The sequence below is a fragment of the Dendrobates tinctorius genome, unplaced genomic scaffold (genome assembly GCF_039654945.1).
Source record: "Dendrobates tinctorius isolate UK_male_01 unplaced genomic scaffold, ASM3965494v1 ptg000257l, whole genome shotgun sequence".
In the NCBI taxonomy this organism is placed as follows: Eukaryota; Metazoa; Chordata; class Amphibia; order Anura; family Dendrobatidae; genus Dendrobates; species Dendrobates tinctorius.
The window spans coordinates 10,538,326-10,552,878 of NW_027361924.1; the positions used below are offsets into that span (position 1 = coordinate 10,538,326).

General features: G+C 46.3%; 1 protein-coding gene across 1 annotated transcript; it reads left to right on the plus strand.

Moving 5' to 3' along the window:
- The first annotated feature begins 461 nt into the window (after positions 1 to 461).
- Positions 462 to 14,549, plus strand: CDIP1 (cell death inducing p53 target 1). The gene is made up of 5 exons (XM_073558644.1): positions 462 to 605; positions 8,161 to 8,261; positions 11,495 to 11,605; positions 11,917 to 12,205; positions 12,278 to 14,549. The coding sequence occupies exons 2-5, from the start codon at positions 8,177 to 8,179 to the stop codon at positions 12,387 to 12,389; spliced, it is 597 nt and encodes a 198-aa protein (XP_073414745.1). The 5' UTR covers positions 462 to 605; positions 8,161 to 8,176; the 3' UTR covers positions 12,390 to 14,549.
- The last annotated feature ends 4 nt before the right edge of the window (positions 14,550 to 14,553 follow it).

A 14,553-nucleotide genomic window follows, 5' to 3' on the forward strand; every position in this document is an offset into this window, starting at 1 on the left:
AGCTTCTTGGCAAGTTACAAAATTCCAGTGATCTGATTGGTTGCTATGGGAAACCGTCACACGTTCGTCTTTGGAGCCAGTTTAGCGTCGCTCTACACTTCCCAAAATGTCAAATCCTAAAAATAATAAAGTAATAATTTACCCATTCTTCACTGTAAACAAAGGGTGGTTGCCCTTAGCAACCAGACTACAACTCACATTTTTCTATGGCAAATTAAAATATTGAACGATTTAATAGTTATTATATGGATATATGTGTCTGTGTACATATATATATATATATTTATATATATATATATATATATATATATATATATATAATTTATGGTGATAAACGGATTGAATAACTTTATTGTCACTCATGGTGGTATAGTGACACAATGTGAGTATTGTTACATAAAAAGGGGACAATAAAGTTATTCAAGTGAAAAAAAAACAGAAAAGAAAAGGCCATTAGCGAATAAACCGGAGTTTACCATGAGCGGAAACGCTCGCGTTGGCCTTCGGGAGTTGTAGTGTTCGGCTGGAGGGGCGGGGACTACAGCTCCCAAAGTGCAGTGCGACAAGTAAACAGGAGCAGAGGGAGCAGCAGCAGGAGAGTGGAGGTGAGTGCGGCTCCGGGGCCGGGCTGTGGTGCGGGGTCTGCTGCAGAGGCTGCCTGCGATATGTCCGATCATTGTCACACTGCTGAGGATCATCAGCTCCACACATTCTGCTCCTGTTTTCCTTTTAAAACATTTTATTATGAGCTATACAGAATAAACCAGAGGCACTACAACTCCCAGCATGGTCTGCCCCTTACTACATCACACACAGATCCGACATCGGGGCTATTCACCCCTATATACAGAGTGACTGCACCAGCAGAATAGTGAGTGCAGCTCTGGAGTATAATACAGGATGTAACTCAGGATCAGTAATGTAATGTATGTACACAGTGACTGCACCAGCAGAATAGTGAGTGCAGCTCTGGAGTATAATACAGGATGTAACTCAGGATCAATAATGTAATGTATGTACACAGTGACTGCACCAGCAGAATAGTGAGTGCAGCTCTGGAGTATAATACAGGATGTAACTCAGGATCAGTAATGTAATGTATGTACACAGTGACTGCACCAGCAGAATAGTGAGTGCAGCTCTGGGGTATAATACAGGGTGTAACTCAGGATCAGTAATGTAATGTACACAGTGACTGCACCAGCAGAATAGTGAGTGCAGCTCTGGGGTATAATACAGGGTGTAACTCAGGATCAGTAATGTAATGTATGTACACAGTGACTGCACCAGCAGAATAGTAAGTGCAGCTCTGGAGTATAATACAGGATGTAACTCAGGATCAGTAATGTAATGTATGTACACAGTGAATGCACCAGTAGAATAGTGAGTGCAGCTCTGGAGTATAATACAGGATGTAACTCAGGATCAGTAATGTAATGTATGTACACAGTGAATGCACCAGTAGAATAGTGAGTGCAGCTCTGGAGTATAATACAGGAAGTAACTCAGGATCAGTAATGTAATGTATGTACACAGTGACTGCACCAGCAGAATAGTGAGTGCAGCTCTGGAGTATAATACAGGAGGTAACTCAGGATCAGTAATGTAATGTATGCACACAGTGACTGTACCAGCAGAATAGTGAGTGCAGCTCTGGGGTATAATACAGGAGGTAACTCAGGATCAGTAATGTAATGTATGTACACAGTGACTGCACCAGCAGAATAGTGAGTGCAGCTCTGGGGTATAATACAGGAGGTAACTCAGGATCAGTAATGTAATGTATGTACACAGTGACTGCACCAGCAGAATAGTGAGTGCAACTCTGGAGTATAATACAGGAAGTAACTCAGGATCAGTAATGTAATGTATGCACACAGTGACTGCACCAGCAGAATAGTGAGTGCAGCTCTGGAGTATAATACAGGATGTAACTCAGGATCAGTAATGTAATGTATGTACCCAGTGACTGCACCAGCAGAATAGTGAGTGCAGCTCTGGGGTATAATACAGGATGTAACTCAGGATCAGTAATGTAATGTAAGTACACAGTGACTGCACCAGTAGAATAGTGAGTGCAGCTCTGGAGTATAATACAGGATGTAACTCAGGATCAGTAATGTAATGTATGTACACAGTGACTGCACCAGCAGAATAGTGAGTGCAGCTCTGGAGTATAATACAGGAGGTAACTCAGGATCAGTAATGTAATGTATGTACACAGTGACTGCACCAGCAGAATAGTGAGTGCAGCTCTGGGATATAATATAGGAAGTAACTCAGGATCAGTAATGTATGTACACAGTGACTGCACCAGCAGAATAGTGAGTGCAGCTCTGGAGTATAATACAGGAGGTAACTCAGGATCAGTAATGTAATGTATGTACACAGTGACTGCACCAGCAGAATAGTGAGTGCAGCACTGGAGTATAATACAGGATGTAACTCAGGATCAGTAATGTAATGTATGTACACAGCGACTGCACCAGCAGAATAGTGAGTGCAGCTCTTGGGTATAATACAGGATGTAACTCAGGATCAGTAATGTAATGTATGTACACAGTGACTGCACCAGCAGAATAGTGAGTGCAGCTCTGGGGTATAATACAGGATGTAACTAAGGATCAGTAATGTAATGCATGTACACAGTGACTGCACCAGCAGAATAGTGAGTGCAGCTCTGGAGTATAATACAGGAGGTAACTCAGGATCAGTAATGTAATGTATGTACACAGTGACTGCACCAGCAGAATAGTGAGTGCAGCTCTGGGGTATAATACAGGATGTAACTCAGGATCAGTAATGTATGTACACAGTGACTGCACCAGCAGAATAGTGAGTGCAGCTCTGGAGTATAATACAGGATGTAACTCAGGATCAGTAATGTAATGTATGTACACGGTGACTGCACCAGCAGAATAGTGAGTGCAGCTCTGGGGTATAATACAGGATGTAACTCAGGATCAGTAATGTAATGTATGTACACGGTGACTGCACCAGCAGAATAATGAGTGCAGCTCTGGGGTATAATACAGGATGTAACTCAGGATCAGTAATGTAATGTATGTACACAGTGACTGCACCAGCAGAATAGTGAGTGCAGCTCTGGAGTATAATACAGGATGTAACTCAGGATCAGTAATGTAATGTATGTACACAGTGACTGCACCAGCAGAATAGTGAGTGCAGCTCTGGAGTATAATACAGGAGGTAACTCAGGATCAGTAATGTAATGTATGTACACAGTGACTGCACCAGCAGAATAGTGAGTGCAGCTCTGGAGTATAATACAGGAGGTAACTCAGGATCAGTAATGTAATGTATGTACACAGTGACTGCACCAGCAGAATAGTGAGTGCAGCTCTGGGGTATAAAACAGGATGTAACTCAGGATCAGTAATGTAATGTATGTACACAGTGACTGCACCAGCAGAATAGTGAGTGCAGCTCTGGAGTATAATACAGGAGGTAACTCAGGATCAGTAATGTAATGTATGTACACAGTGACTGCACCAGCAGAATAGTGAGTGCAGCTCTGGAGTATAATACAGGAGGTAACTCAGGATCAGTAATGTAATGTATGTACACAGTGACTGCACCAGCAGAATAGTGAGTGCAGCTCTGGAGTATAATACAGGAGGTAACTCAGGATCAGTAATGTAATGTACACAGTGACTGCACCAGCAGAATAGTGAGTGCAGCTCTGGGGTATAATACAGGATGTAACTCAGGATCAGTAATGTAATGTATGTACACAGTGACTGCACTAGCAGAATAGTGAGTGCAGCTCTGGAGTATAATACAGGAGGTAACTCAGGATCAGTAGTGTAATGTATGTACACAGTGACTGCACCAGCAGAATAGTGAGTGCAGCTCTGGAGTATAATACAGGAGGTAACTCAGGATCAGTAATGTAATGTACACAGTGACTGCACCAGCAGAATAGTGAGTGCAGCTCTGGGGTATAATACAGGATGTAACTCAGGATCAGTAATGTAATGTATGTACACAGTGACTGCACTAGCAGAATAGTGAGAGCAGCTCTGGAGTATAATACAGGAGGTAACTCAGGATCAGTAGTGTAATGTATGTACACAGTGACTGCACCAGCAGAATAGTGAGTGCAGCTCTGGGGTATAATACAGGATGTAACTCATGATCAGTAATGTAATGTATGTACACAGTGACTGCACCAGCAGAATAGTGAGGGCAGCTCTGGGGTATAATACAGGATGTAACTCAGGATCAGTAATATAATGTATGTACACAGTGACTGCACCAGCAGAATAGTGAGTGCAGCTCTGGGGTATAATACAGGAGGTAACTCAGGATCAGTAATGTAATGTATGTACACAGGGACTGCACCAGCAGAATAGTGATTGCAGCTCTGGAGTATAATACAGGATGTAACTCAGGATCAGTAATGTAATGTATGTACACAGTGACTGCACCAGCAGAATAGTGAGTGCAGCTCTGGGGTATAATACAGGATGTAACTCAGGATCAGTAATGTAATGTATGTACACAGTGACTGCACTAGCAGAATAGTGAGTGCAGCTCTGGAGTATAATACAGGAGGTAACTCAGGATCAGTAATGTAATGTATGTACACAGTGACTGCACCAGCAGAATAGTGAGTGCAGCTCTGGGGTATAATACAGGAGGTAACTCAGGATCAGTAATGTAATGTATGTACACAGGGACTGCACCAGCAGAATAGTGAGTGCAGCTCTGGAGTATAATACAGGATGTAACTCAGGATCAGTAATGTAATGTATGTACACAGTGACTGCACCAGCAGAATAGTGAGTGCAGCTCTGGGGTATAATACAGGATGTAACTCAGGATCAGTAATGTAATGTACGTACATAGTGACTGCACCAGCAGAATAGTGAGTGCAGCTCTGGAGTATAATACAGGATGTAACTCAGGATCAGTAATGTAATGTATGTACACAGTGACTGCACCAGCAGAATAGTGAGTGCAGCTCTGGAGTATAATACAGGATGTAACTCAGGATCAGTAATGTATGTACACAGTGACTGCACCAGCAGAATAGTGAGTGGAGCTCTGGGGTATAATACAGGATGTAACTCAGGACCAGTAATGTAATGTATGTACACAGTGACTGCACCAGCAGAATAGTGAGTGCAGCTCTGGGGTATAATACAGGATGTAACTCAGGATCAGTAATGTATGTGCACAGTGACTGCACCAGCAGAATAGTGAGTGCAGCTCTGGGGTATAATACAGGAGGTAACTCAGGATCAGTAATGTAATGTATGTACACAGTGACTTCACCAGCAGAATAATGAGCACAGCTCTGGAGTATAATACAGGATGTAACTCAGGATCAGTAATGTAATGTATGTACACAGTGACTGCACCAGCAGAATAGTGAGTGCAGCTCTGGAGTATAATACAGGAGGTAACTCAGGATCAGTAATGTATGTACACAGTGACTGCACCAGCAGAATAGTGAGTGCAGCTCTGGGGTATAATACAGGATGTAACTCAGGATCAGTAATGTAATGTATGTACACAGTGACTGCACCAGCAGAATAGTGAGTGCAGCTCTGGGGTATAATACAGGATGTAACTCAGGATCAGTAATGTATGTACACAGTGACTGCACCAGCAGAATAGTGAGTGCAGCTCTGGGGTATAATACAGGATGTAACTCAGGATCAGTATTGTAATGTATGTACACAGTGACTGCACCAGCAGAATATTGAGTGCAGCTCTGGGGTATAATACAGGATGTAATTCAGGATCAGTAATGTAATGTATGTACACAGTAACTGCACCAGCAGAATAGTGAGTGCAGCTCTGAGGTATAATACAGGATGTAACTCAGGATCAGTAATGTATGTACACAGTGACTGCACCAGCAGAATAGTGAGTGCAGCTCTGGAGTATAATACAGGATGTAACTCAGGATCAGTAATGTAATGTACACAGTGACTCCACCAGCAGAATAGTGAGTGCAGCTCTGGGGTATAATACAGGATGTAACCCAGGATCAGTAATGTAATGTATGTACACAGTGACTGCACCAGCAGAATAGTGAGTGCAGCTCTGGAATATAATACAGGATGTAACTCAGGATCAGTAATGTAATGTATGTACACAGTGACTGCACCAGTAGAATAGTGAGTGCAGCTCTGGGGTATAATACAGGATGTAACTCAGGATCAGTAATGTAATGTTTGTACACAGTGACTGCACCAGCAGAATAGTGAGTGCAGCTCTGGGGTATAATACAGGATGTAACTCAGGATCAGTATTGTAATGTATGTACACAGTGACTGCACCAGCAGAATAGTGAGTGCAGCTCTGGGGTATAATACAGGATGTAACTCAGGATCAGTAATGTAATGTATGTACACAGTGACTGCACCAGCAGAATAGTGAGTGCAGCTCTGGAGTATAATACAGGATGTAACTCAGGATCAGTAATGTAATGTATGTACACAGTGACTGCACCAGCAGAATAGTGAGTGCAGCTCTGGAGTATAATACAGGATGTAACTCAGGATCAGTAATGTAATGTATGTACACATTGACTGCACCAGCAGAATAGTGAGTGCAGCTCTGGGGTATAATACAGGATGTAACTCAGGATCAGTAATGTATGTACACAGTGACTGCACCAGCAGAATAGTGAGTGCAGCTCTGGAGTATAATACAGGATGTAACTCAGGATCAGTAATGTAATGTATGTACACGGTGACTGCACCAGTAGAATAGTGAGCGCAGCTCTGGGGTATAATACAGGATGTAACTCAGGATATGTAATGTATGTACACAGTGACTGCACCAGCAGAATGGTGAGTGCAGCTCTGGAGTGTAATACAGGATGTAACTCAGGATCAGTAATGTAATGTATCTGCACAGTGACTGCACCAGCAGAATAGTGAGCGCAGCTCTGGGGTATAATACAGGATATAACTCAGGATCAGTAATGTAATGTATGTGCACATTGACTGCACCAGCAGAATAGTGAGTGCAGCTCTGGAGTATAATACAGGATGTAACTCAGGATCAGTAATGTATGTACACAGTGACTGCATCAGCAGAATAGTGAGTGCAGCTCTGGAGCATAATACAGGATGTAACTCAGGATCAGTAATGTATGTACACAGTGACTGCACCAGCAGAATAGTGAGTGCAGCTCTGGAGTATAATACAGGATGTAACTCAGGATCAGTAATGTAATGTATGTACACAGTGACTGCACCAGCAGAATAGTGAGTGCAGCTCTGGAGTATAATACAGGAGGTAACTCAGGATCAGTAATGTAATGTATGTACACAGTGACTGCACCAGCAGAATAGTGAGTGCAGCTCTGGAGTATAATACAGGATGTAACTCAGGATCAGTAATGTATGCACACAGTGACTGCACCAGCAGAATAGTGAGTGCAGCTCTGGAGTATAATACAGGATGTAACTCAGGATCAGTAATGTAATGTATGTACACAGTGACTGCACCAGCAGAATAGTGAGTGCAGCTCTGGGGTATAATACAGGAGGTAACTCAGGATCAGTAATGTAATGTATGTACACAGTGACTGCACCAGCAGAATAGTGAGTGCAGCTCTGGAGTATAATACAGGATGTAACTCAGGATCAGTAATGTAATGTATGTACACAGTGACTGCACCAGCAGAATAGTGCGTGCAGCTCTGGGGTATAATGCAGGATCAGTAATGTATGTACACGGTGACGGTAGATGCCGGTGCTGTCAGCCCCTATGATCGGCAGCTGGTGAGTGGCAGCTTCGGGCTGCATTGTGCTGGCTGTGTCCGGCCGTGCTCTGGTCCTGGCTGACTTCTGTGTATATGACGCTGACATATAATAATGCTGTATCTGTTGTATATAACGTTTCTTGTATTTGCTTCTTGTCACCATAACAAAACTTCAACGAGTTTTACGAGTTTTCTCTCCGTGTTGCCCGGCGTTCCCAGACCGGTGTCGCCACTGTCCCCGTCCCTGGGTTCGGTGAGCCCACCCTTCTCCCCTTAGGGTCGGGGTCCTGCTCTGACTTTTTGTTCCAGGTAGAAGAGCAACTCCGGAGCACAAGCTGCTCCTTTTCCATTGAAGATACCAAGCAGGACTGTTCCTCAGATCACTCATCGTTTTATTTTTTCATCCCCAGATATATCAGTTTTGCGATGGCAAGTGACCCTCCGCCTCCGTACCCCGGGGGTCCCACCGCTCCGCTGCTAGAGGACAAGCATGGATCTCACAGCAATGAAGGTAAATCGTGGGCATCGGCAGACCATGTACTACTCTCAGCTGAGGGTTTGTTACAGTTGGTATCCTCTGTGATGGCAGACTCAGGAAAGTAGAGAGATTGGCAGGAAGCAATTGTAACAAACCCTCCGCTGTGACATAAATTACATTAGAATGTATTAAAGGGGTTGTCTGAAATCCAAATGAATTTTCACCCTAAATCCTTATATTTTTAATCACTATCCATAATCTTTCCCCGTCCCTAATCTACTCCTGTGCCTAATCTATCCCCTGTGTCTAATCTAGCCTTGTCCGTAATCTACCCCCTGTCCGTAATCTACTCCTTGTCCCTAATCCTGTCCCCTAATCCTTATCCCTGTCCCCTAATCCTTATCCCTGTCCCCTAATCCTTATCCCTGTCCCCTAATCCTTATCCCTGTCCCCTAATCCTTATCCCTGTCCCCTAATCCTTATCCCTGTCCCCTAATCCTTATCCCTGTCCCCTAATCCTTATCCCTGTCCCCTAATCCTTATCCCTGTCCCCTAATCCTTATCCCTGTCCCCTAATCCTTATCCCTGTCCCTAATCCTTATCCCTGTCCCCTAATCCTTATCCCTAATCCTTACCCCTGTCCCTAATCCTTACCCCTGTCCCTAATCCTTACCCCTGTCCCTAATCCTTACCCCTGTCCCTAATCCTTACCCCTGTCCCTAATCCTTACCCCTGTCCCTAATCCTTACCCCTGTCCCTAATCCTTACCCCTGTCCCCCTAATCCTTACCCCTGTCCCCCTTATCCTTACCCCTGTCCCCCTAATCCTTACCACTGTCCCCCTAATCCTTACCACTGTCCCCCTAATCCTTATCCCTGTCCCATAATCCTTATCCCTGTCCCCTAATCCTTATCCCTGTCCCCTAATCCTTATCCCTGTCCCCTAATCCTTATCCCTAATCCTTACCCCTGTCCCCTAATCCTTACCCCTGTCCCCTAATCCTTACCCCTGTCCCCTAATCCTTACCCCTGTCCCCTAATCCTTACCCCTGTCCCCTAATCCTTACCCCTGTCCCCTAATCCTTACCCCTGTCCCCTAATCCTTACCCCTGTCCCCTAATCCTTACCCCTGTCCCCTAATCCTTATCCCTGTCCCTTAATCCTTATCCCTGTCCCTTAATCCTTATCCTTGTCCCTTAATCCTTATCCCTGTCCCTTAATCCTTATCCCTAATCCTTATCCCTGTCCCCTAATCCTTATCCCTGTCCCCAAATCCTTATCCCTGTCCCCTAATCCTTATCCCTGTCCCTTAATCCTTATCCTTAATCCTTATCCCTAATCCTTACCCCCTAATCCTTATCCCTGTCCCTTAATCCTTATCCCTGTCCCTTAATCCTTATCCCTGTCCCTTAATCCTTATCCCTAATCCTTACCCCTGTCCCTAATCCTTACCCCTGTCCCTAATCCTTACCCCTGTCCCTAATCCTTACCCCTGTCCCTAATCCTTACCCCTGTCCCTAATCCTTACCCCTGTCCCTAATCCTTACCCCTGTCCCTAATCCTTACCCCTGTCCCTAATCCTTACCCCTGTCCCTAATCCTTACCCCTGTCCCTAATCCTTACCCCTGTCCCTAATCCTTACCCCTGTCCCCCTAATCCTTACCCCTGTCCCCCTTATCCTTACCCCTGTCCCCCTAATCCTTACCACTGTCCCCCTAATCCTTATCCCTGTCCCATAATCCTTATCCCTGTCCCCTAATCCTTACCCCTGTCCCCTAATCCTTACCCCTGTCCCCTAATCCTTACCCCTGTCCCCTAATCCTTACCCCTGTCCCCTAATCCTTACCCCTGTCCCCTAATCCTTACCCCTGTCCCTTAATCCTTATCCCTGTCCCTTAATCCTTATCCCTGTCCCTTAATCCTTATCCCTGTCCCTTAATCCTTATCCCTGTCCCTTAATCCTTATCCTTGTCCCTTAATCCTTATCCTTGTCCCTTAATCCTTATCCCTGTCCCTTAATCCTTATCCCTAATCCTTATCCCTGTCCCCTAATCCTTATCCCTGTCCCCTAATCCTTATCCCTGTCCCCTAATCCTTATCCCTGTCCCTTAATCCTTATCCTTAATCCTTATCCCTAATCCTTACCCCTAATCCTTATCCCTGTCCCTTAATCCTTATCCCTGTCCCTTAATCCTTATCCCTGTCCCTTAATCCTTATCCCTAATCCTTACCCCTGTCCCTAATCCTTACCCCTGTCCCTAATCCTTACCCCTGTCCCTAATCCTTACCCCTGTCCCCCTAATCCTTATCCCTGTCCCCTAATCCTTATCCCTGTCCCCTAATCCTTATCCCTGTCCCCTAATCCTTATCCCTAATCCTTACCCTTATCCCTAATCCTTACCCCTGTCCCCCTAATCCTTACCCCTGTCCCCCTAATCCTTATCCCTGTCCCCTAATCCTTATCCCTGTCCCCTAATCCTTATCCCTGTCCCCTAATCCTTATCCCTGTCCCTTAATCCTTATCCTTAATCCTTATCCCTAATCCTTACCCCTAATCCTTATCCCTGTCCCTTAATCCTTATCCCTGTCCCTTAATCCTTATCCCTGTCCCTTAATCCTTATCCCTAATCCTTACCCCTGTCCCTAATCCTTACCCCTGTCCCTAATCCTTACCCCTGTCCCTAATCCTTACCCCTGTCCCCCTAATCCTTATCCCTGTCCCCTAATCCTTATCCCTGTCCCCTAATCCTTATCCCTGTCCCCTAATCCTTATCCCTAATCCTTACCCTTATCCCTAATCCTTACCCCTGTCCCCCTAATCCTTACCCCTGTCCCCCTAATCCTTATCCCTGTCCCCTGATCCTTATCCCTGTCCCCTAATCCTTATCCCTAATCCTTACCCCTGTCCCCTAATCCTTACCCCTGTCCCCTAATCCTTATCCCTGTCCCCTAATCCTTACCCCTGTCCCCTAATCCTTACCCCTGTCCCCTAATCCTTACCCCTGTCCCCCTAATCCTTATCCCTAATCCTTATCCCTGTCCCTAATCCTTATCCCTGTCCCCTAATCTTTATCCCTGCTCCCCTAATCCTTGTCCCTGTCCCTAATGTCTTTGTCCCTATCTAGATAGAGCTTTAGGGTGAAAATGAATTTGGATTTCAGACCAATCCTTTATAAAGCGTTCTTCCCTCTCACTGGCAGCAGGGGGCGCTCACTAACCGTCTGCTGTTTCCTGCCCTTGTTACATCGTATGTGTTTTCTTGTTTAGTGCATAACAGACAACCTCCGGGGGCCTACCCTCCCAGCGTGCCGTTCGTCCCCCCGGATTCAGGACCCCCACCGTATGATGCAACTCCAGGTTACATCGCCCCCAACCCAGGTGAGAGAGATATGTGACACTGAGGAGCAGAGGGTGAAAAATGTGTGTCCGGGATGATCAGATGATCGCAGCCCTCACTGTGGTCATTCTCAGTACTGCAGTTCAACTGCTATTGACGTGAATGTGATCTGAGCTGCAGTACCAAGAGCGACCACTAATCAGGGTATGACGCTGTGCTGACCTGTCCGCAGGTATTGGGACCCCCACGATTCTGAGAATGAAGGGGGGCAGTGCTAAATGAGGGCTGGGGGTCTGGTACTGGGACGATTTTCTGATCCTAGAAAGGGTATTAACTCTTTGTCCTCCTGCAGCTTACTACCCGCCCCCTGAACCTTACGGTCCCATGGGTTACTACCCACCCAGCACTTGCCAGTATCCTCAGCCGTTCCCGTCCCCTGGCGCACACGGCACCACCGTCGTCGTACCCCCCGGCGCCAGCTCAGCCTCCACCACTACGGTCACCGTTCTGCAGGGAGAAATATTTCAGGGGTCCCCGGTGCAGACGGTGTGCCCCCATTGCCAGCAGCCCATCCACACCAAAATCAGCCACGAGATTGGACTGATGAACTGCCTGCTGTGCTGCTTCTGCTGCTTCGTGGGGTAAGTGCGGGTGGGCCGTCGGGGCGGACGTTGTGTCAGGGGGCAGATTACATCATGGCTTCTCTGTTGCAGGTGTGACCTGGGCTGCTGTCTCATCCCCTTTATGATCAATGACCTTAAAGACGTGACCCACACCTGCCCCAACTGCAAGGCGTACATCTACACGTACAGGAGGATGGGCTAATGAGGATCCCCCCTGGGCACCACGTCTCCGGCCATCTCATCTCCGAGCCCCCCTCTCACCTCGCCCTCCGTCCGCACATCCACACGAGGAACTGCGAACTCTGGGACTGGCTACAATGAAGGAAGGAATCATGTGTGACTGCAGAGTGTCTCCCCCTGGTGGCCGATGCTGAGTACGACATGTAAAATGCCTCATAATTGCCGGACCTCCATCGTGTCGCGTCCCGTGGCCTTTCTACCTGTGTGTGCCTGGCTTTGCCGCGCTCAGTAATGAAGTAGATTTTAGTTTGTGAATCCGTTAACTTTTCAAGCCCCGTTCTGGCTACCTCAGATATGAAGGCTTTCCGGTCTGTGAAGGATGAAAGGGGGGCGCTATGATTTACGCATTGCCGTCACTTTCAATGTAGTGGGCTTGGATTTGATTTAGCTGCTATGAAGGGCTGTTATGTCATTAGACCGATAAGAGGCCCTAGTAATGCAAAGAGCCAATCAGAGTCTCCATTCTAACAGGCTCCACCCTCTGGACTCTTCCTGGATAGTTAAGGACTTTAGTGTGTGTGAAGATCTAACAGCCTCCCCTCCCCGGACTCTTCCTGGATAAGTAAGGAGTCCAGCTTGTGCTATGGTCCAACAGGCTCCACTCTCCTGACTTTTTCTGGATTGTTAAGGAGTCCAGTTTGTGCTATGATCTAACAGGCTCCACCTTCCTGACTCTTACTGGATAGTTAAGGAGTCCAGCATGTGTTTTGATCTAACAGGCTCCACCCTCCTGACTCTTCCTGGATAGTTAAGGAGTCCAGCTTGTGCTATGATCTAACAGGCTCCGCCCTCCTGACTCTTCCTGGATAGTTAAGGAGTCCAGCTTGTGCTATAATCCAACAGGCTCCGCCCTCCTGACTCTTCCTGGATAGTTAAGGAGTCCAGCTTGTGCTATGATTTTTCAGATAACAGCTGTAAGGGGTAGGCGGCTCAGTCACATTTAAAGGGATAAAGGGCTTGACTCATCAAGACAGACGCTTTCATTAAATCAAAAAACCTCCAGCAGTGAACTGATCATCGTCTGCTCATGAAGCGTTTCTTGTTAGCAGGGGTCTCTGGGTTTTATGGGATAGGCTCTTCAATTTTTTTTTTTTTGCAAAAATCCAATTACTACAGCAGTGAATGAAGAAAAGTCAGGTGTGATTGTCGCCCCTTGAGCCGCAGCCTTGAGACAGGACTGGTGGTTACCCAGTTTACCCATAGAGACCAGTCTGGCCCGGGAGGGGCTCAGTGGCCCACCCTATGAACCGTCCTATCCTGCAATTGGGTGATTAATCAGATTTTTTTGAGCTCCTGAAAGGATCCGTCCTGGTGCACTTATCCTTGGCGATTGTTAGTATCGTAACTGGAAATACTAAATATTTATTTTTTTGCTAAGAAACTAAAGTGACAAAACCTAAATCCCCCCCCCCCCCTCTTCCTGCAGCGCATGGCACTTTCCAGATGAGCCAGCATTCATCTCCTGCCTTGGTCCGTCCTTTCCTCTTTGGAATGTTCCATTTTGTTGCATCTTGCAGGGGTGACATGCCGATCTCATAGGGTCGTGTAATCATTGTGTATATTTTACACCCCCCCGTTATCCTGTGCAGAATCCGGTTGAGATTCTCGGTGGGGGGGGGGGGACGCTGCGTTCGATTTTTCCACGTCTTTTTATATAGTGCATCTGTGAGAGCAGGGCGTGATGATTTTCTCAGGTTTGCCGATCTATAGCCACGTTTCAGGTTTGTGCATTTTTTTTTTTTTTGCATAGAAGTTGTAATTGCTGCTGAACAGCTCAGAAGACAGGTAGCAGAGGTAGTGCATTCTGGGTGGCGGAGAGGGTCGCTGGGGCGGAGCCGCCTGTAGGACGCGGCTGAGAAAATCATCCTGTGCCGACGCGCCATTGGTCCCCGCTCGTCTGCAGCGCTGACTTCATACACTCTAGCCCCAGCACCCAAGCTACTGACTGGCTGCAGCGGTCACATGGATGCGTGTGTCATTGATGCAGGTGGAGTTAGGGATTTTCTTTTTTTTAAGCTCCTATTTTGCCAGTTTAACCCTTCTGTGACCTCCTCCCAGGCCGCACGCCTCGTAACTGTGAACATGGATGGGAAGTTGAAGCATTAAACCAGTAATGACCGGAGGTC